Here is a 21,255-nt window from a genome sequence, read left to right on the forward strand (position 1 = left end):
AAGAAACATTTAAGGATCTGCTAGGGAACCAAATTTGTTGATTATACTAAAATCATAAGCAAATTTTATTTACTGTACTTGATTTTTATTCTGCCTTCCTTTCAAACTGGAACTTCAAGTGGCTTACAAAGTAAGTTCAAACAAAAATGTTTAAATTTGTTTCACTGAGATAGACCTCCATCTCGTTGATTTTAGACTCCTCTAAATTTGATTAAAAATTACATTCTCTTGTATATACAGTCATGGGTAGCTGAATGCAGGCTTGATAGGAAAAGAATGTACCAAAGGAATCAAAGCATAATCATAGTATATAAGAAACTATAAAACAGTGCAAACTCAAGTTTCTGAAATACATGGTCATTAAATATAATTCTGGATAATGACCAAGGTGCCTTTTCCATTTGCCAAACTAAACGAAAGTTCTAATTGTACTATCCATCTGATACAAAAACATGTTTATTTACTATATAGCAGTATTTCTTCTACAAACTGTCAATGGTAATAATGGTTGACAGAACACTTCTGAGCATGGGCAGCAAAGAAGATGTTTCCCACTGTGTCATCAGTGATCAAGGCAAGCTTTTGTTTTCAAAAATGCAATTAGCCTTTAGTTCTGAGTCCTTTAACCATGCTTCAAAGCCTAACATGGTTAGAAAGAGATGCTCAGTCTACATCCAACCAGGTTTCTTTAAAGTAACAGGGACCCATGTATATAGTGCTCATACCAGATAAATTATTCAAAGTATTTTTAGATATATCATTTAATTTATTTAAAATAGTCATGTCTACCAACAACTTAAGTTCAAACAGCTTTAAAGTAAGACTTCTTACAGAACAGCAAATGTAACAGTTATGTGCTAGTGCAATATTTTGCCTGGAGTATGTTAAAACAGAACAATCATCAGATGCATATGACTATTAAACTGATTCTTACTGTCTGTCTTTTCTTGTATTTCACATGTAAAAATGTTTAAGAATAAGTTAATCATTAATGCATTTGTTATTTTCAGATGATTACCAAAAGAGAGAATTCATAATTGCACACTCCACTTTAAAGGCCTATGAAAAAAGGGAACATGCATACTGAAAGCAAGTGGTCTTCACACTTTTGGCCACCAATAGCATTTAGCCTGTGCTGGCTGACACATCGTGTTCCTCAATCATGAAGTAGCATCAAACTGAATTACTCCATATTTACCGATGATCATCCATTCAGGTTCAGTGTTTGTTAGTTGTTCACCCTGTCCTGGTTTCAACCCAACTTGAATATCACACTTTAGTGTTCTGAAGCTGCAGAGAGGTGCTGGGTGAAAATTGTTCAAAGCTTGATGAAACGGCACAGTGAATTCCCATTTTCGGTCACCTATTAATTTTCTATAGTTCAGATCCCCTTTAAAAATAACTAAATCCGACTTCTGTAACTCAGTGTACAAATCAGGAGCAACTTGGGCCATAGCAGAAAATTCATGTGGCAAAGTCCAAAACAAATGATCATGATAAATCCAAACTCCTTTTTTCACATAACCCTCCCAAGAGACACCACACCTAGACATCCACTTGTGATTAGCTGACTGCATTTGTTTAATTACCCAATTCATGTCTCGTTTTCTAGTATCTGACACATACCATGGAATACTTTTCCCATGAAAATGAATTTCATTAGCTAATTCCGAGGATAATAGAAAGTCAGCCAATACAAGGTCAGCGATAAGTTCAAAACCAGCATTATCTAGGATTATATCAAGCCTAGTAGTCTGTGCATTCTTCCTCTTTTTGTTTAGAAGCAGTGACCAAACTTTTTCTATGTGATTCACCAAGATAAAAGATTTTAACTCTTCCACAGAAAGTAATGGATTAGCCTTCTGAGAATTATCTGCGCCACCTGAAATTGACAAGTCACACTTATTGCCCCACAGTGATACCTAAAGATAAAAAAAAGAATGTTAACTTCTGTGAGTCAGGCAGTCGGTTATAAACCAAGCATATTAAAACTCCAGTCAATAACCTACCTAAAAAAAACCCTAACATCCTGCTTATCAGCTTGGTTTGGAAGGAGGCAAAATTCATCCCTACTTCTCAGCTGACTGACAAAATTCATTCCAAGCTGCCAAATTCTTAAACAGAGGCTGCATTAGTCCGAGTTTAGCCTCAGCGTCTTTGCTAACAACACTTATTAGTATCTAGTAAATGAACCAGCTACAAAAAAAAAGAAAAGAATATCCATGCTGTTTTGTGGAGGAGCAACATAGGAAAACTAAACAGCAGAGAATTGTTTATGCTATAGTTGTTCAAGAAAACAACTATGCTGTGTACATGATGGAAATAGAAATTCCAGTATGGATTACTTTCAGGTAAATTATCATGCTTGTTTCGAATCCTAAATATTAAGAACACATAGAGATACTATGTGGATTATGTTTGCTGTTTTAAACATAGTTCAAATATAGCTGTTTGAAATGTTGAAATGTAGTTCAAACACAGTTGTTATAATTGCTCAGAAGAGTTAAATTAAACTATTACAATTATATAACATTTTAACTTACATAAATATGTTATAGCCGGGGCAATTTTTCAACACTTCTTAGTTCTGTTGATTTATCTTTTAAAACTATAAACTTAAAATAGTTTGTAATAGCAGCATGACTGGATATTTTTAAAAGTTCTAATTTTACCTGAATCAGTGTAAACAATTCTTCTTTTAGTGATTTTTCATCTAGATTCTGTATGTTCTTCAACAGCTCTTGCAAGTAAGTACTTAAAATAATAATAGCTTGCTGAGAGTCAAAGAAAGCATGCTCTTTTTCTTCTTTAAAGACATCATAGTCACTGATGGGTGGACTAAAGAGGAGAAAAAAGTCCACATAATTAGCTTTTGACATAAGTAAAAGCCAAGAACAGCACCTGCTGTTATTTTAAGAACATAAAATGCATTACAGTTGGCCCTTTGTATCTATGGATTCTGGCATCCACAGATTCAACCATCCACAGCTTGAAAATACATATTTTTAATTTCCAAAAAGCAAACCCTGATTTTGCCATTTTACATACGAGATACATTTTACTACACCATCGTGTATAATGAAACTTGATCATTAATGGATTTTCCTATCCACAGGAAGGAGGATACACGGAGGAAAGAGTTTTTTAATTTTTAAAAAAAATTTTCCCAGTCCTTCCCATCTCTAACTTCAGAAAACTTTAATTTGTTTACAGGTTCTTGCTACCTTAGGTTTGTGAACATATATAATAACAACACCAAACTCTTCCCCATCCATACACCTTTATTCTTTCCATTTCTCCTCCATTTTTTTTTCCAGCTAGGAATATGAGGCAAGATGGTTAACTTGGGGGTTGCAATTATCTCACAAAATATACCAAAAGTCCATCTTATCCAATTGACCAATAGTTGGATTCTAATATAGCAGTTAACGAGAACAAAGCTATACTTGTATTATTAATATATTAGGAATATATGACATTTATTTGTTCTTTTACTTTTTTTACCTTTCCTCCTCATTATTATAATGTCATTTGACAGAATTCTGTATACACCTAATTTCTTTGAACTATGAGTGCTATCACATCCTTTGGCACTGGTTCTGCTCAGATAACCACAACACAGTTTAGTAAGCAAGGATTAGAATGATCCTTTTGGCTGTGTACATGGTCCTTTCATATGAGTAAATGATCAAATGAGTAAACTGTTGCTCATTAACTACAGGTTTCCACTTTGGCTGAACTAGAAATATTGGGTCTGGCTAATACATGATGTTAAACCATGATTGGATGAGCCAAAATAATCTGCCACACTTAGGAACTCACTCTCACCTCTCCCTAAATAGGAGGCAGGAAGGCTTCACTTTTCAAGAACTCTGGCTAAGCTCTAATTGATAGCATAACAAGTCAAGCCACGAGTTATGAATCTAGTTTAATTAAACAGACCATTTACCATAAACAATTATCTATCATTCAAATATAAGGCTATACTGGGATTTCCTACCTCCCAACTAAGCAGGATTAGTGTGTGAAGCCTTTAGTTTTATTTGGTCTCATCTACAAGTGTTAAACCATGGTTTAGTGTTGTGTGAAAATACAGCATATGATTAACAGCACTGTAACAAGTCAGGATACCATACCACAGTTTCACACTGTTCAGAGTTCATTAACCTACACAAAATAGTACACTCCCAGGTTTATCTGCCAGCTTGAGCATAAATGAGTTTGCTCTTATTTTGGCTTTTTAAGAAGAAATATGACTGTCAGAATCCACCTACTTTATAGAACATGAAAGTGGACTATAAATTGTATAAATTGATAAAAACAATTGGTCTTCAAAACATTATTTTTCAATTCAAATTTTCACAGGGTTATCTTTTTTCCACAGGGTTCCAGAAAAAAGATTAGAGGTATTTATAAACCTTACCTCATCCCTATATTTCTCAGTGGTCACTGTGTATCTGAATCTATGGCCCAATGCATCTTAAAGCTCAATAGGAAATGTCTGTTGGAGAAGCAAGACATTAGACTCTCACAAAGGAGTCTCCTTTCCCACTCTACTTCTGATGTCTCCAAAGCCATCTGGGTCCTGGTGGCATACTCAAGAGAAATGGGAAGAAAGGTGTGTGTAACTTTTCCCCAGTCTTCATATGTTCTATCTGCCATTCTCCTACTGCATGGAACTACTGTATATACTCAACTATACGTCGACCTCGTGTATACATCGAGGGCAATTTTTGGGGCCAGAACTACGGATTTTGAAATGACCCATGTATAAGCTGACTCAGGTTTTTGGGGTCAATTTTTGACCTAAATTTCTAGACATATGCATGAGTATATACAGTAAATTGAAGAGGGGGTGACAAAAACGAACTTAGGACTGATACTTATTCAGTTCTCTTTGCCTGAACCTTCTTTCTCAGCCAGGTCATCCAACAAGTAATACAAAAATAACTGAATGACATGTACTCACCTTAGAACAAGTGCTTCATGAATTCTACGATACATATAACACTCTGTATATAACCAAGGAGACTGAAACCAACTTGGCGGTTCATTTGATAAATTTTTATGATATTCTAAGTACTGGTTCCAAAGAGTAGTGTCGGGGACGTTATCTTTCAAAGCAGTCAATGGTTTGTCTGTCTGCAGCTCATTCCGTAACTTTGAGAGATAAGCTATAGCATGTTTTTCTGCTTCAAGACCTTTCTGAAATAAAATGGGAAGATAATGTCTTCAATGTGTGTGCATTGATTATTTTATTTTAAAAAAGAAATCGTATTTAATACATAACATTCTTTAATATTTATCCATATAGATGCGAGATGTTGCTACCGCAGAATCCCAATTTATTTCAGATTTCACACAGAACTGGAAATCATTTTACAACAGTGACACATGAAGAGTGGTAAACAATGTTCCTGAGTTTTAGCCACATGGTATTTTTCCTTAAAGAGACAAAATTGTTCTAGGAAATCTGATAGTCATATTGGGACAGGGGAAGCAGAGTGACATCAGTGCAAAACAGACATTCTATGTGATGTGGATGTGTGTTTCTTGGCTCTGGAGTCTGGATATTTGTGGACATGGGACATATTAACATCCTACAATACATTGGAATTCTCATATTAGACAGAAAATATCCCACTCAGTTGAATGTTCTTTTTTTAAAAAAAAAACGGTGCCTGGATGACTACTCAGTCTTTTTAATGTGATTGTTACCACTACATTATGCATAAATAACTACAGTACCTATATTTTCAGTTTATATAAACAGTGCAGTAGTCAGAGTTGGGGTGAAAAGTGAGGCATAACAAAAACCAGTCTTCTCACATTCATTTCTTATATACATCTCTACAAAACTCTTAAAGGCATGTGGAATGTTAGATATTAAAAGAAAAGATTGTCTTACACAAAGATTTGCAAAGCATAAAATATTCCACAGATCCTCCATATAATGTTCTTATATTAAGAGGCTCTTTCTTGCAGCCAGAAGCCACATTTCATCACTCACTTCAGCATCCTAGATTTAGATTACTCCTAAGGATGGTAGCTCTCAGATATATGGAAAACATTATCTTTATCTCTCCAGTTCCTTTCAGCTGTAATCTGCAACCTAAAAATAAAATGGTACAATACCATCGTAGGAGCAGCCGCCAGTGCATGTCTTCCTTTAGCACAGTGGTTCCCAACCTGGGGGTCGGGACCCCTTTGGGGGTCGAATTACAGTTTCTCAGGGGTCGCCAGGGACCCCCCTCAGAGCACTACTTCCCAAAGAAAGGGCCTCCAAGCTAAGCTCATTAAAGCATCAGACATCTCCAGGCCCCTCCTCAGTTGCTTAGCAACTGCCCTCAGCATCCCGTTTCCTTCCTCTCTCAGGAACATAGAGCTCCGCAAAAAGGAAGAGAGACAGCACAGCCAAAGAGTTCCAGTTTCACTTTGAACCACTACCCCTCTGCCCCTCTATCCTGGGGCTTTCTGGACAGGTTTCTTCAGAGGGGGCTGGCCATTGCCATCCTCTGAGGCTGTATTTGTGATTAATCACTATGCTTTACTTATGTTCAGTTTGTAACAATGAAAATACAATTCATAACAGTAGCAAAATTAAAGTTATGAAGTAGCAACAAAAATAATTTTATGGTTGGGGGTCACCACAACATGAGGAACTGTATTAAAGGGTCGCGGCATTAGAAAGGTTGGGAACCACTAGGTTATAGTAACCTAAAGGTGACATAAAAGTCGTGGAGAATGGGTAGAATGAGGTTAAAAGCATCTTTACCTCTGCATTATAGGGGGAAATCTCACCAAGAAAAGGGGGGAAAAGATTCATTTGTCTTGCTGTGCCTCCAGAATCCTGCCCCAGTCTCTCACCTTTACAGAAAAGTAACATATTCAGAACTAGAGATAGCAGCTAGAAGTTAATCTTGGTCTTGTACCACTATATGAGGAAGAGGGGGACAGAATGTCTCTTTTTCTCTCCCTTCTGAAACTTACTCCAATCAGCCAAGACCTAACAAGCACTATGAAGTACTTCTTCCAACAAGACTGAAGTCTTCATGAGGAATAGATCACAAACAAGCCATGGAAAGCTCCTGCCAAGAACATCGCTATCAGTTCCTTTTTCTCTACCACTCCTTTCCAAGTCTTTCTCTGAGGAAAAACCATTTAAAATATTTACACTATTTTCTTCCTAGCATATCCTTATTCCCAGTTCTTGGAACTGTTATTAGGCCAATACTTTCTCACAGCATTTGAGTTTTCTAAGTCACTATTTAGAATTCTTTAGCACCAGATTGGTGATACTCTTGTCACTGTTCAGAACAATTTGAAATACTACTACTGATATCAGCAGCTATAACACCCAAGAGTCATTTATTATCTCATGGTCTCTTTGGGAAAAGAAGAAGAAAAAAATAGGATAAAAATTGTCTCGTCATACAGAAAGGGAAAAATAAAATAGCCTGTTGTGAAGGACAAGGAAAGCATCCCAAGGACAGCCAAGTGATTGTACTGATAGTGAGAAGAAAGAAGTATGCAAATCAGATATAACTGGAATAAAACAAAATTGGAGACTAAAGCACTCCAGGGCAGGTGGAGCTCAATATAAAGAAGTGCAAACCAATACACTTTGAGAGAAATTTCTTGATTTCATATTATACTGACTGCTGCTGGATGACATGTCAGGAAAGAGAATATGAAGTCAAAACAGCTACCTGCATGAAAAGCAGTTCTACAGCGACTGAAAATAAAATATACTTCTCCCTCCTCATTCGTAGGGGTTAGGGGCAGAAGACCCACACAAATGTGGAAAAATTGCAAAAAATTGTGGGGACAATTGGGTGGAGGAGGAGGAGGAAGGGCGGGCACTCACCTCTCAAGCCTCTTTTCCAGACTGACTGTCTTCCTAAATTTTACCCTCGACTTATCCATGGGTCATGTCAGAATCCATAATTATGGCCCCAAAACCTGACCTCGACTTATACTCCAATATATACAGTAAGTAGGGGGACTTTTTATTAGGAATGTTTTATTTATATTTTAAACTTATGGTTGTTTTTAAAATAAAATTAATGTTTTAATGAGATTATTTAAACTCTTTTTAAATGTTATTATAAACTATTTTAATTTATTATTCATGGAAGCGATCTTGGGTCCCACTCCTCACATAAATGTAATAAAATAGAAAATAGGAATAGATTACTGTATTTTCTGGCGTATTAGACTACTTTTTAACCCAGGAAAATCTTCTCAAAAGTTGGGGGTCGTCTTATACGCCAGGTGTCATCTTATAGGGCAGGTGCTGAAACATCTGACCCAGACTGGAGAATCTGCAGTCGCTGCATATGTAACTGAAGGGCAGAGCAAGCTGCAGGCGTCTGGGATGCCCGGGGTATGGAAAAAAGAACCGTGTTTGCAATACTGCTCTGATAGTCTTGGAGACAGGGAGGGCTGGGCAGGCAGGGAGACTGACCAATCCAAGCAGGCTTTGTATAAAACAAGTTTTCCTGCTAAGTACCTGCATGTCATAAGCATTTGAATTAAAATTACCATATTGAAATTGAATCTGATTTATAAAAAAATTTATTTGGTTTGCGTTGGAAGAGGGGTAGTCTTATACGGCGAGTATATCCCAAACTCTATATTTTAACTGGAAAAGTTGAGGGTCGTCTTATACACCCAGTCGTCTTATATGCCGGAAAATACGGGTATACATGGCATAGAAAAAATGAAAGGTAAAGTTCTCCTCTTGCTAATGACAGCAGAGTGAAACTGACTGGCAGATTCTAACGGAGAAAACGTAGTACTGGTTTGTGCGATGAATAATTTACTGCCACAAGGCAGGCAATGACAGCTAATTTACATGGCTTTGATAATAATAAAATAATAAATAATAATAAAACTTTTATTTGTATACCGTTTTTCCTCCTGATCAAAGCGGTTCACACTGTGCAAGCTAAGTGACACATGTCACAATACAAAGCAATACAATATACCAACAATTACATCAGCAATTACATCAACAATTCATACAATTCAATAAAAATCTAAAACCATTTACAGATCAATTAAAATTATCAGATGTGGTAGGACATCCTGATCTTAGTTAGGGTTACTATCTTTAAAAAGAGTCAGGAGGGTATGCTATCTGAAAAAGATAAGTTTTCAATGCCTTCTTAAAGGCTTCCAATGTGGAACAAAGTTGGATCTTTTCTGGAAGTGCATTCCAATGAGTAGGGGCTGTCGCCGTATAGCAGTGGTTCCCAACCTTCTTAATGCTGTGACCCTTTAATACAGTTCCTCATGTTGTGGTGACCCAAACCCATGAAATTATTTTTGTTGCTACTTCATAACTATAATTAAATAGGTGTTTTCCAATAGTCTTAGGCGACCCCCATGAAAGGGTCATTCGACCCCCAAAGGGGTCCCGACCCACAGGTTGGGAACCACTGCCATACAGGCTCTCTGATGAGTTGCTGCTAATTTTACCCTGGGGTATTCAAGAAGGTATTTCCCCGTTGTTCTGAGAGTGTGGGGCGGATTATGTAGGGAGAGGCGCTCCCTCAAGTAACTCAGGCCCAAGCCATGTAGGGCTTTAAAGGTGACGACCAACACTTTGTATTGTGCCCGTAAGCTAATAGGCAGCCAATGAAGAGATCTTAATACAGGTGTTATATGGGCCGATCTTGAAGTACCCGTGACCAATCTGGCTGCAGCGTTCTGGACTAGCTGAAGCTTCCGAACCTGGTACAAAGGTAGCCCCATGTAGAGCGCATTACAGAAATCCAAGCGAGAGGTTACCAGTGCATGTACTACAGTTTCAAGGTCCTTTCGGTCCAGACAGGGAGGCAGTTGGCGTATCAGCCGAAGCTGGTACCAAGCACTCCTGGTCATCGCATCCACTTGAGATGATAACTGTAGAGATGAGTCCAGGAGTACTCCCAAACTGTGAGCTTTATCCTTTAGGGGAAGCATAACCCCGTCAAGGATAGGGTGGCAAATTTCCCTGTCTGGACTTGGGGTACCTATCACGAGTACCTCTGTTTTCTCTGGATTCAGCTTGAGTTTGTTTTCCCTCATCCAGCCCATTACTGACTCCAGACAGGCATCCAGAGGGGAGGTGCCATCCTTAGTTACTATATCAGATGGAGACATGGAGAGATGTATCATCAGCGTACTGATAACACCGTGCTCCATGCTTCCGGATGATCTCTCCCAGCAGCTTCATGTAAATGTTAAATAGTGTGGGGGATAGAATGGTGCCCTGAGGGACGCAGGATGTCAGCTCTCTTTTATGAGAGCAACTATCCCCCAGCCTCACCGACTGGAACCTTCCCGAGAGGTAGGATCGGAACCACTGGAGCACAGTGCCCCCCGATACCCAACTCTCCCAGGCATTCCAGAAGGATACCATGGTCGATGGTATCGAAGGCCGCTGAGATGTCCAAGAGCACTAACAGGGTCACATTCCCCCTGTCAATGCCCAGATGGAGATCATCAACTAAGGCAACCATGGCAGTCTCAACTCCGTGTCCCGCTCTGAAGCCAGTTTGAAATGGGTCCAGATAATCGGCTTCATCCAAGACTGCTTGGAGTTGAAAGGCGACTGCCCTTTCAATTACCTTGCCCAAGAATGGTAATAGGGAGACCGGTCTATAGTTTAAAGGGGAGTCAGAAGGATTAGGTCACAAGTCAATCAGTGTCTACTAAACACATGTTATATTCTAACAGTGAGTAAACCTCTTCCATGTGCATGCTAGAAAAAGTCATTAAAATTATTTCTCTCAATTTTGGACATTTCCAAGAGCAACAGTCTGTGTTAAGGAAGAATAGTGTACCCAAAACCTTAAGAATCAGCAGGAAGTGAACTTACAAATATGATTTTTAAAAAAAAAATCAGCATTTTTTAGCCTGGGCAGCCAAAGTTAGGTTCTAGAGCAGGAATGCACCAAGGGAAGCCCATGGCCCAATGAAGGCCATTTTTCTGGCTCCCCAGGGGTCAAAAATGTAAAATAATTTTTTGACATCAAATTCCCAGAAATTATCTCGAAGGGGTATAGAGGATATTCCCACAGGTTTTGAGCCCCCATGGACTCACCTGGTGTCAAAATGAAATGCTGGGATGTTTCTCCTAAAAATCGTTTTTGCCTTAAAATATCCCCAAATCCTCTAGATTTTTAACTAACATCCAGACGGAGAGAAGGGCAGGCCTGCTCCATCAGGCCTTGCCTGAAAGAAGAAGAACCCTCCCTCCATTCACCATCATCCAGAGAGAGAGAAGGGCAGGCCAGCTCCATCAGGCCTAGCCACAGTAAGAAGGGCCATGGTCCAGGCCTCAGAGTGAGAAGATCTGCTAGACTTTTCCCCTTCCCCACTGCCATTCCTTCCTCCTTTTGTGTCTTGTCTTTTTTAGATTGTAAATCTGAAGGCAGGGAAATGTCTAATAAAAAAAAATAAGCCCTTCTAATAGCCTTTTGGCTGAAGAGCGGGATATAACGCCAGTTAGAAGAAATGTTTTTGCCAACAGTCTCAAGAACTTGATCAGGAGAGCTTTAAACTGAGTTCCGAGGGGAAGGGAGACAATATTAAGGAAGGCGAAAGGGATGGCGAAAATAGTCAAACTGACATAGAGGAAACAAGGCAAACAGTGCAAGGACCCAACAGTGGGAGGCAAAAAAAACTTGCACAGGCAGCAAGTAAAAGGGAACCATGGTCTGCGATGTCTCTACACTAATGCACAGAGCATAGGAAATAAGCAAGATGAACTCGAACTCCTAGTACAACAAAGCAAATATGATATAATAGGCATCACTGAAACCTGGTGGGATGAGTCTCATGATTGGAATGTGGAAATAGAGGGGTATAACCTTATTAAGAGAAATAGGCCAAACAGGAAAGGAGGAGGAATAGCACTATATGTCAGAGATATTTACACCAGTGAAGAGATCCTGGACATCAATCATGGAAGCCAGGTGGAGAGCATCTGGATAAGAATCAAAGGGGAGGGAAACAACAAGGGTGTTACGGTGGGAGTCTACTACAGACCCCCAAGTCAGACTGAGGAATTGGATGATATCTTTCTAGAACAGATGACCACACAGTCAGAAAAGAGAGATGTAGTAGTGATGGGCGACTTCAACTATCCTGATATTTGCTGGAAGTCAAACTCAGCAAAATCCTCAAGGTCTAGCAAATTCCTCACTTGCCTGGAAGACAATTTCATGGTCCAAAAGGTGGAAGAGGCAACAAGGGGCTCAGCTATTTTAGATCTGATCCTAACCAACAAGGATGACTTGGTTAATGGGGTGCAAGTGGTGGGATCATTAGGTGGAAGTGACCATGTTCTCCTGGAGTTTGTAATACAGTGGAAAGGAGAAGCCAGGCAGAGTCAGACACGCATCCTAGACTTTAGGAGAGAGGATTTCAGTAAACTTAGAGAAGTATTGAGGGCGATTCTATGGTCAGAAATACTAAAAGATAAAGGAGTTCAGGACGGATGGGACTTTCTCAAAAGGGAGATACTGAAGGCACAATTTCAAACAGTTCCAGTGAGAAAGAAAAACGGGAGGTGTCTCAAGAAACCAGGATGGATGACTAAGGAACTTTCAACCGAGCTAAGTTTGAAACGGAACATGTATAAGAAATGGAAAAAGGGGGAAATCACGAAAAAGGAATTCAAAGAAATAGCAGGCATGTGTAGGGGTAAAGTCAGAAAAGCTAAAGCGCAGAATGAACTCAGGCTTGCTAGAGAGGTTAAGAACAATAAAAAGGGCTTTTTTGGATATGTCCGCAGCAAGAGGAAGAAGAAGGAAACGGTAGGGCCACTGCGTGGAGAAGATGGCAAAATGCTAACAGGAGATAGAGAAAAGGCAGTATTACTCAACACCTTCTTTGCCTCAGTCTTCTCAGAAAAGGCAAAGGGTGCTCAACCTGAGGATAATGGAGCAGAGGACAGAATAGGGGAATTTCAGCACAGAATAAGTAAAGAGATAGTAGAGGAACACCTTGTTAATCTAAATGAATTTAAGTCTCCGGGACCAGATGAACTCCATCCAAGGGTATTAAAAGAACTGGCAAAAGTAATATCGGAGCCATTGGCAATCATATTTGAAAACTCCTGGAGAACAGGAGAGATCCCAGCAGACTGGCGAAGGGCAAACGTTGTCCCCATCTTCAAAAAGGGGAAAAAAGAGGATCCCAACAATTATCGTCCAGTTAGTCTGACATCAGTTCTAGGAAAGATTCTGGAGCAGATCATTAAACAGAGAGTCTGTGAACATCTAGAAGGCAATGCCATAATCACAAAAAGTCAACATGGGTTTCAGAGAAACAAGTCATGCCAGACAAATCTAATCTCTTTCTTTGATAAAATTACCAGCTTGGTAGATGAAGGGAATGCTGTGGATATAGTATATCTCGATTTCAGTAAGGCCTTTGACAAGGTTTCCCATGACATTCTTGCAAACAAGCTTGTAAAATGTGGGCTAGACAAAGGAACTGTTACATGGATCTGTAATTGGTTGACCGGCCGAACCCAAAGGGTGCTCAACAATGGCTCCTTTTCATCCTGGAGAGAAGTGACCAGTGGGGTCCCACAGGGCTCTGTCCTGGGCCCAGTGCTATTCAACATCTTTATCAATGACCTGGATGACAGAATTGGGAGCATACTTATCAAATTTGCAGATGACACCAAATTAGGGGGAATAGCTAATACCCCAGAGGACAGGATCAAGATTCAAAATGACCTGAATAGACTAGAAAGCTGGGCCAAAGCTAACAAAATGAAATTCAACACAGAGAAATGTAAGGTATTGCACTTAGGGCGGAAAAATAAAATGCACAGATATAGGATGGGTGACACCTGGCTGAATGAAACTACGTGTGAAAGGGATCTAGGAGTCCAAGTAGACCACAAGTTGAACATGAGTGAACAGTGTGATGCGGCAGCTAAAAAGGCCAATGCTATTTTACGCTGCATCAATAGAAGTATAGTGTCTAGATCAAGAGAAGTAATAGTGCCACTCTATTCTGCTTTGGTCAGGCCCCACCTAGAATATTGTGTCCAGTTCTGGGCGCCACAATTCAGAAAGGACATTGAGAAACTGGAGCGTGTCCAAAGGAGGGCGACAAAAATGGTGAAGGGTCTGGAAACCATGCCCTATGAGGAACGACTTAGGGAGCTGGGGATGTTTAGCCTGGAGAAAAGAAGGTTAAGAGGTGATATGATAGCCCTGTTTAAATATTTGAAAGGATGTCATATTGAGGAGGGAGCAAGCTTGTTTTCTGCTGCTCCAGAGAACAGGACCCGGAACAATGGATGCAAGCTACAGGAAAAGAGATTCCACCTGAACATTAGGAGGAACTTCCTGACAGTAAGGGCTGTTCGACAGTGGAATGCACTTCCTCGGAAGGTGATAGAGTCTCCTTCCTTGGAGGTCTTTAAACAGAGGCTGGATGGCCATCTGTCAGGGATGCTTTGATTTGGATTTCCTGCATGGCAGGGGGTTGGACTGGATGGCCCTAGTGGTCTCTTCCAACTCTACGATTCTATGATTCTATGATTCTATAAATAAATAAAAATTATGTGTCCAGGAAAGCCCAAAAACATCCCTCCGTGTTCAATAGTGTGTGTCTGGGTGCTGTTGGATTTCTTTATTTAATTGTAGGAGCAGTGCAGACCTCCAAAGTCTCCTTGAGGGTCTCCTAATCTTCCATAATGGCCCATCACTGTTCTAGAGGTTAAAAATCAGCCCCCAGAACATCCAAAGTCTCCTGTCCTAGATATACGTAAGAGCAAGTTTAATTGAACAGAATGGGACAAAATTCTGAGTAAACATGCAGAGCACTATACTGCTTGTTAAAATGACTATACAGAACCTCCACTTTCAAAGGCAGTGAGTCACTGAGAGCCAGTTGATAGGGAACTGCAGCAAGAAAGGGCTATTACTTCATTGTATTTGGTAAGCTACTATTAAACCAGGATGTTGGACAACATCCTTCATGTCATCCAGAGTTCTTATTGAGCATGCAGATGTAATAGCAAAATGTTGTTACTTTTAAAAAAGCAAGAATGAAAAATATCAGTTTCTTACTTCTCCAAATTCTTCAAAGAATTCATTTTTATGTCTATGTAGCGTATCAATCACTTTAGTCAGGATAAGAGGCAGCCTGTCTGTAATTGTATTATATGCAAAGGATCTATAAAGAACAAAACAGAATCATTTTAGATTTGTAGATAGGTTTCACCCATGGTCAGAAGCGTTACTAGGAAAATGAAATCTAGAAAACAATAACTTTCTTCATTCAAGAATAGATTGCACTGCATCTGGACATCATACTAAAACCTTATTCATCATACTAAATCATGGTTTATGACAAGAACTAAACTAGCTTTGTACACTCCTCCTCAGCTGTCTTCCTTTAACATGGTCATGAAGATTGGGGGGGGGGACTTTTTGCACTGATTTTTTACTAACTAACCATGAAAATCAGGCTGGTTTGGGCTCCCAGCAGAAAGAAATGCAGGTGCACTCTATTTGAGACCAACTGCTTCTCCATAGCCTAAATTGCCTCCCCTTTCTCTTCACCAGTAAGTGAAGTAGCAAAGGGCCCTTCTGCAACTTGACAACTGTTGGGTGGTCAGAGGATTCAGAAATTTATACGTGTAGCTATGTTCAGATGTAGGCTCTCAGCCTGAATCTGTTCCAGACTTCAGCCCATACTTTATAACAGTTATCCAAGCTACTGAACCTATTTTGTGGATATAGTTTAACACTTCTGACAGCTCCTTCACAGATTAAAACCCTGAGCAGATTAATTGCCCCACTGATAGGAAGTCATTAGCTGCCACTGGAGGAAAGTCATCTGGAGCTGCATCCGCACTAGAGAAATAATCCGGTTCGACACCACTTGAACTGCCATGGCACAGTGCTATGGGATCCTGGGGTTTATTGTTTACAGTGGCACCAGAGCTCTCCAAGAAGGCTAAATGTCTCACAGAAACTACAAATCCCAGAATTCTGAGCCATGGCAGTTAAAGTGGTGTCAAACTGGATTATTTCTCCAGTGGGGATGGAGCCTGGAAGTGCAATCAGAAGCTTACGTCTAAAACAAAGGCCTGTTACAGACTGCCAAAATAAAGCTGTTTCGGGTCTCTTTGGAGGTATGCTGTTTAAATGATGCATGCACCCTAAGAATCCGGAAGCTGCACCAAAGCTGCCCTCCAGTGCTTAGGAATGGAGTGTGGCTTTGGCGCGACCTCTGGACTCTTAGGACCCATGCATCATTTAAATAGCATACCTCCAAAGACACCTGAAGCAGCTTTATTTGGGAAGTCTGTAACAGGCCAAAGAGAACAGGAATGAACTTCAGAAATTCTCAATCTGGGGGAAAGGAAGACTTCTAGTATTTTGTGCTGGTTGCACAAAGTATACATTTCCAATGTATGCCACAATGAAATGCCACCATTTGCAATGACATGTTACTTCTGGCACAGTAACAAAACGGCACATCAGAGTTGGATTTTAATGGAACAAAACCTTGGTCTTGCAGAACTCTGCCCTCTGTTTTTCTTACATTTTGCCTTAGCCACATGCACAACACAAACAAAGCCAGCCTTTAGCAGTGGGCCCTCTTCCTCCTGTTTCTGAAGTACAACCCATTCCTAATCAAGTTCCCTGACAGCCTGGCCCCACCCAAAGCACAAAAACTGAATTCATAGAAAGAATGCAGCCCACACTGAAGAATTAATGCACTTTGACACTGCTTTAACTGGCAGGGCTCCCTCCTATGGAACTCTGGGATCTGTTGTTTGCTGTGGCACCATGCTCTCTGAAAGAGAAGGCAAAACATCCTGCAAAACTACAAATCCCTGAACCCTATGGCAGTTAAAGTGGTGTCAAACCGCATTAATTCTGCAGTGTAGATACACCCCAAAGGTGCAAGGCAAAACAGAATCACCAGTTAGGAGAGCCAGGGTGGTGCAGTGGTTTGAGTGTTAGATCATGACTCTGGAGATCAGGGTTCGATTCCCTGCTTGAGCATAAAAACCCACCAGATGACGTTGGGCAAGACACTCTCTCAGCCTCAGAGGAAGGCAAAAGCAAACCCCTTCTGAAGAAACTGCCCCCAAAAATCCTTAGGATAGGTTTTTATGACCTTAGGGTTGCTGTCAGTCAAAAAGGACTTGGAGGCACACCGCCACAAAACCTCACAGAACCCAATGGGACGCAGTTCTGAGTAAAAATGCTGTTGACAGAGGCACAATCTTAAGGCCAGCCGGGTTGAAACAGAGGGACCCTGGATGCTGGCTCCCCGTGTTGAAAGAGAATGTTATGCACTGGAATAAGACTAAAGTCAACCATCGATCGCCATTGGAGAAGGAGGAGGGCTGTTTCACGAAGAGGCAGCGTTCCCAAAGAAGGGAAGGGATTTCCAGCAAGGGGAGGCTGAGAGAGTGCCACCTGCCCATGGCCAAGTAATGATACTGCAAGTAATGTGTGCCTTCTAGTCGTTTCTGACTTATGCCCCCCCCCCCAGGGGAAAGTATACCAGGGTTGTCTTGCCAAGCTTCTTCAGAGGAGAGGGGGCTGCCATTGCCGTCCTCTGAGGCTGAGAGAGTGTGACTCGCCCAAGGTCACCCAATGGGTTTGAACCCTGGTCTCAGTCCAACACTCAAACCACTGCGGCCCCCGGCTCTCCTTATGGCGAAGGGGCCACGCCGGCCCTTCCCAGCCGGGAGCCACGAAAGGCGAGAGGAGGAGGGGGGGGAGAAGGCGACGCACCCCTTGTACTTGCCCGCCAGGGAAGCCGGCAGCGAGGACGCCTGCGCCGCCATATTGGACCGTTGTGACGCCATTACCAACGCCCGCAGGAGTCCAAGAGAGGAGGCCTCTTCTCATTGGCTGAGCTTCTCGGTGGGCTCCCGCGAACTGACCAATCAGAGAACGAAGGAACCGGCGAGGGAAGGGGGAGGGAGAGTGGGCGGAGCCTTGGCGGCGGTTGGTCTCGTTGCGGCAGAGTGGGCGGAGCCTTAGCGAGCAGAGGCGCAGAATATGACTTCACGCGCTCCGCACGTGACGAAAGGGGGCGGGGCCCAGGTGCTGGGGAGGCGGATGGCTTCTTCTCCTTGGAGCAGGTTGGTAGTCCGCCTCTGCGTCGCCCCCGTGAGCTGCATAGGGCTTTCTTAGGCAAGGAACCCTCAGAGGTGGGCTTGCCGGCTCCTTCCTCTGACATACAAACCCGACAGCACCAGGTCGGTCTCCCATCCAAGTGCTAACCAGGGCTGGCCCTGCTTAGCTTCCAAGATCAGACAGGATCCGGTGCCTTTACGGGGTTTATGAGGCCCCTAAGTTCTCCTCTGAGGAGCATTTGTGCAAGTAAGGCTCTGGAAGGCTCCGCTTCAGGGTGACCAGGCGTCCTCCCTTTTTCCAGAATCTGTCCTCCATTTCAACTTTCTTCTATACAGCAGGAATTCCAAAAGGTTCTCCATTCTGAGCTTGACTGAGGACCAAAACACACTGCAGAAACCATCCAGTTTGAGACCATTTTAATTGCTCTGGTTCAATGCTAGGGAATTGTGGGAACGTTTAGCCTTCTCTGTCAGACAGCTCTGGTGCTGCAATAAACTACAGTTCCCAGGATTCCCTAGCCCTGAGCCAGGGCAGTTAGAGCGCTCTCAAACTGGATGGTTTCTGCAGGGTGGATTGGACCTAAGAAGCATGCATTCATGTTTCTGTGAGTGCTCTCCTTTTGTGTGACATGTCCTACATTTATATAAGTGTCCTCCTTTTCCATCACATGTCCTACATTCCAGCCTTCTGTCCAGGAGACATTCCAAAACGTCTTCTATTTGGGGCAGGACTGAGAAGCATGGATTTATATTTCTGTGAGTGTTTAGAGCCTTTATTTTCTCCCATGTCCTACATGTTGTGGTGCCTTGTCCACCTTTGTGGTTATGACATCTGGTTGACACCCTGCCACCAGCAGAGTAGAGTATTGTGTGGTTGTTGTGAGCCTTCAAGTCATTTCCGACTCAGGTTTTCTTGGCAGCATGTGTTCAGAAGGGGGTTGCCCTTGCCTTCCTCTGAGGCTGAGAGAGAGTGGCATGTCCAGTAGGTTTCCATGGCCGAGACTGGTCTCCCAGTGCCTTTTGCATGTGCCAGGAATTTCACAGGGTTTTCTCAGGCAAGGGATACTCAGAGGTGTTTTTGCCAGCTCCTTTCTCTGAAATGTAGCCTATAGCACTTGGTTATCCTTTAGCAGTCTCCCATCCAAGTTCTAACCAGGGCTGGCCTTGCCTAGCTTCCTGGAGTCCTACTATGAGGGGCATATATGTAAGGCTTGGGAAGTGGGAGGGGGGCTCCAACAGAATAGAGTTCAGTATTGTGTGGTTGTTGTTGTGTCTTCCACTCGTTTCTGATTTATGGCGACACCAAGGCTGGATCTGCACTGCAGAAATAATCCAGTTTATTGACATCACTTTAAGTGTCATGGCTCAGTGCTGTGGAATTCTGGGAACTGTAGTTTTGTGAGATATTTAACCTCCTTTGGCAGAAAGCTCTGGTGCCACAGCAAACTACAATTCCCAGGATTACATAGCATTGATCCTTGGCAGTTAAAGTGCTGTCAAACTAGATTATTTCTGCAGTGATCACAAGTAATCATAATATTACTTCAAGCTTGCATACAGAGATTTTTAAATGTATTCCACTCCTATAATTTGTTAGTGTTTTTAAACAGTTTTTTTTCCCATGCTAATTTTCATAATTAAAACCCTTAGGCTTCACAGATGGCATAAAACCTGAGAAATTCTACTTAAAATGCCTCTAAAATGTTCTTTAAAACTAGAAACTGTTGCATGTGGCACCAAACTAATACTGACATTGCCACTTGTTGCAGATGGTAACTTTTGAAGTGTAACAGCATTACCACCTACCTCATCACAAAAAGGGAAAGAACATTACGTGTAATTCATTACTTCTGACTTCTGAGCTGCTTTGTCTAGAGATTATAATAGTCACAAGGCAATTGAAATTTGAAAAAAAGAGTAATCTTCTATATTCTTCTTCCCATCAATTCAGTAGAACTCCCCTTTGACTCCACTAAAGAGCCAAGGCCATCTTGAAGGGAGATTACTTACTGTTGGGGTTCTGTGGTTAGAGCAACACATCAGCTCCCATGTGCCACTGTCTCAGTAGTCCCCTCAACTGCCCATTATGGGACTATTAACAGTTGAAACAACTTAAGGAGATGAATTGTGTGGATGTTTTCACAGGGTCCTTCCATCCCTCAATTTCACTACAGCAGTCTGTTGTTGTTGTGTGCCTTCAAATAATTTTCAGTTTATGGTAACCTTAAGATGAACATGTCACAGGGTTTTCTGAGGCTGAGGGTTTGTGACTTGCCCAAGGTCACCCAGTCAGTTAACATGGTAAAGCGGGAAGTTGAACATTCATCTCCAGAGTCATAGTCCACCACTCAAACACTACACCATGCTCCTTCCTAGGCAGAATTAAGTGAACATGTTCTTGCTGCCTTTCCACCTGTAAGCAGGAGGAGGGTTGTTTTGTTGTTTTTCATCTAGACTCTACATTAGCTTCTCTCCATCATGTTTCAATCACAGAATAGCACGGGAAGTTTTTGTCTCAATCCATTGTATGGTTGGGACCAGAAGTACCCCAATTTTTGTCCAAGCTGTTTTAGTTTTGTTGTTTGTTTGTTTTTTGTTTTTTCGGGGGGGGGGGGGCTCTTTTAAAAAAACTGCACATAGCAGGTGCCTGAAACAGAAAACAGTTTAAAACTCTTGTGGTGACAATGCAAGTATAGTCCTGTCTGCTAGTATGAAGATTAATGTTTATTTGTTGAATTGTTAAGTATAGGAGGAGTTAAGTCAGACCACTGAACAGTAGTTTTCTTCACTACTATTTTTTGTTTCTTGTTAAGGCAGTTCTGTTAAGGCAGTCTTTTAAAACACTTTGTATTTGAATTATTCTAATTTCCCCTCTGAACCCCACCTTAGGCATCAGTTCTGCTGTGGCGCACACAGGTCTTTGAACACAGTCTTGTTTGTGCATCCTGGAACTACACAAAAGCAGAGTAGCCTGTACTCTGTAGCAGAGAATCTCTTTGGATCTACAGTTCAAGGCGTCCCCCTGCTGGGTTAAGATAGAAGCTTAACACTTCCCAGAATTCAAACAGAAATGGACCAAACAGTGATACTTTTATTGGCCAATCAAAATGCACAGTATACTTGTTGCACGC

General features: G+C 41.5%; 2 protein-coding genes across 5 annotated transcripts in view; one reads left to right on the forward strand and one right to left on the reverse strand.

Moving 5' to 3' along the window:
• Positions 1 to 115: 115 nt before the first annotated feature.
• DCPH1 (damage control phosphatase 1) lies at positions 116 to 17,938 on the reverse strand. 3 transcript variants are annotated; one of them, XM_089530179.1, is made up of 5 exons: positions 17,778 to 17,938; positions 15,087 to 15,192; positions 4,970 to 5,205; positions 2,673 to 2,838; positions 116 to 1,922 (listed from the first exon to the last, which is right to left on the reverse strand). In XM_089530179.1, the coding sequence occupies exons 1-5, from the start codon at positions 17,849 to 17,851 to the stop codon at positions 1,161 to 1,163; spliced, it is 1,344 nt and encodes a 447-aa protein (XP_089386305.1). In that variant the 5' UTR covers positions 17,852 to 17,938; the 3' UTR covers positions 116 to 1,160. The 3 variants fall into 3 exon arrangements, with proteins under 3 accessions (XP_089386305.1, XP_089386308.1, XP_089386306.1); XM_089530182.1 differs by lacking the exons at positions 15,087 to 15,192; positions 17,778 to 17,938 and adding an exon at positions 6,136 to 6,337; XM_089530180.1 differs by lacking the exons at positions 15,087 to 15,192; positions 17,778 to 17,938 and adding an exon at positions 5,909 to 5,972.
• Positions 17,939 to 18,080: 142 nt separating this feature from the next.
• Positions 18,081 to 21,255, forward strand: part of RMND1 (required for meiotic nuclear division 1 homolog) — a 33,915-nt gene continuing 30,740 nt past the window's right edge. Inside the window, exon 1 of one of the 2 annotated variants that reach the window (XM_089528442.1) lies at positions 18,081 to 18,130. The gene's annotated coding sequence lies outside the window, so the exon portion shown is untranslated. The remainder of the gene's footprint in view (positions 18,131 to 21,255) is intronic. The other variant, XM_089528443.1, reaches the window with a different exon arrangement.

The sequence above is a fragment of the Sceloporus occidentalis genome, unplaced genomic scaffold (genome assembly GCF_023333645.1).
Source record: "Sceloporus occidentalis isolate IW3139 unplaced genomic scaffold, rSceOcc1.0.p SCAF_6, whole genome shotgun sequence".
NCBI classification, from domain to species: Eukaryota; Metazoa; Chordata; class Lepidosauria; order Squamata; family Phrynosomatidae; genus Sceloporus; species Sceloporus occidentalis.

Bases quoted from the DNA above. Each gene is read 5' to 3' on its own strand.
- DCPH1 (XM_089530179.1), bottom strand. From the start codon at position 17,851: ATGGCGTCACAACGGTCCAATATGGCGGCGCAGGCGTCCTCGCTGCCG. The intron at 2,839-4,969 runs GTGAGTACATGT...TCTCCTCTTTAG, and splicing joins CATGAAGCACTTGTTCTAAG to TCCACCCATCAGTGACTATG. The intron at 1,923-2,672 runs GTAAAATTAGAA...TTTTATCTTTAG, and splicing joins AATTGTTTACACTGATTCAG to GTATCACTGTGGGGCAATAA.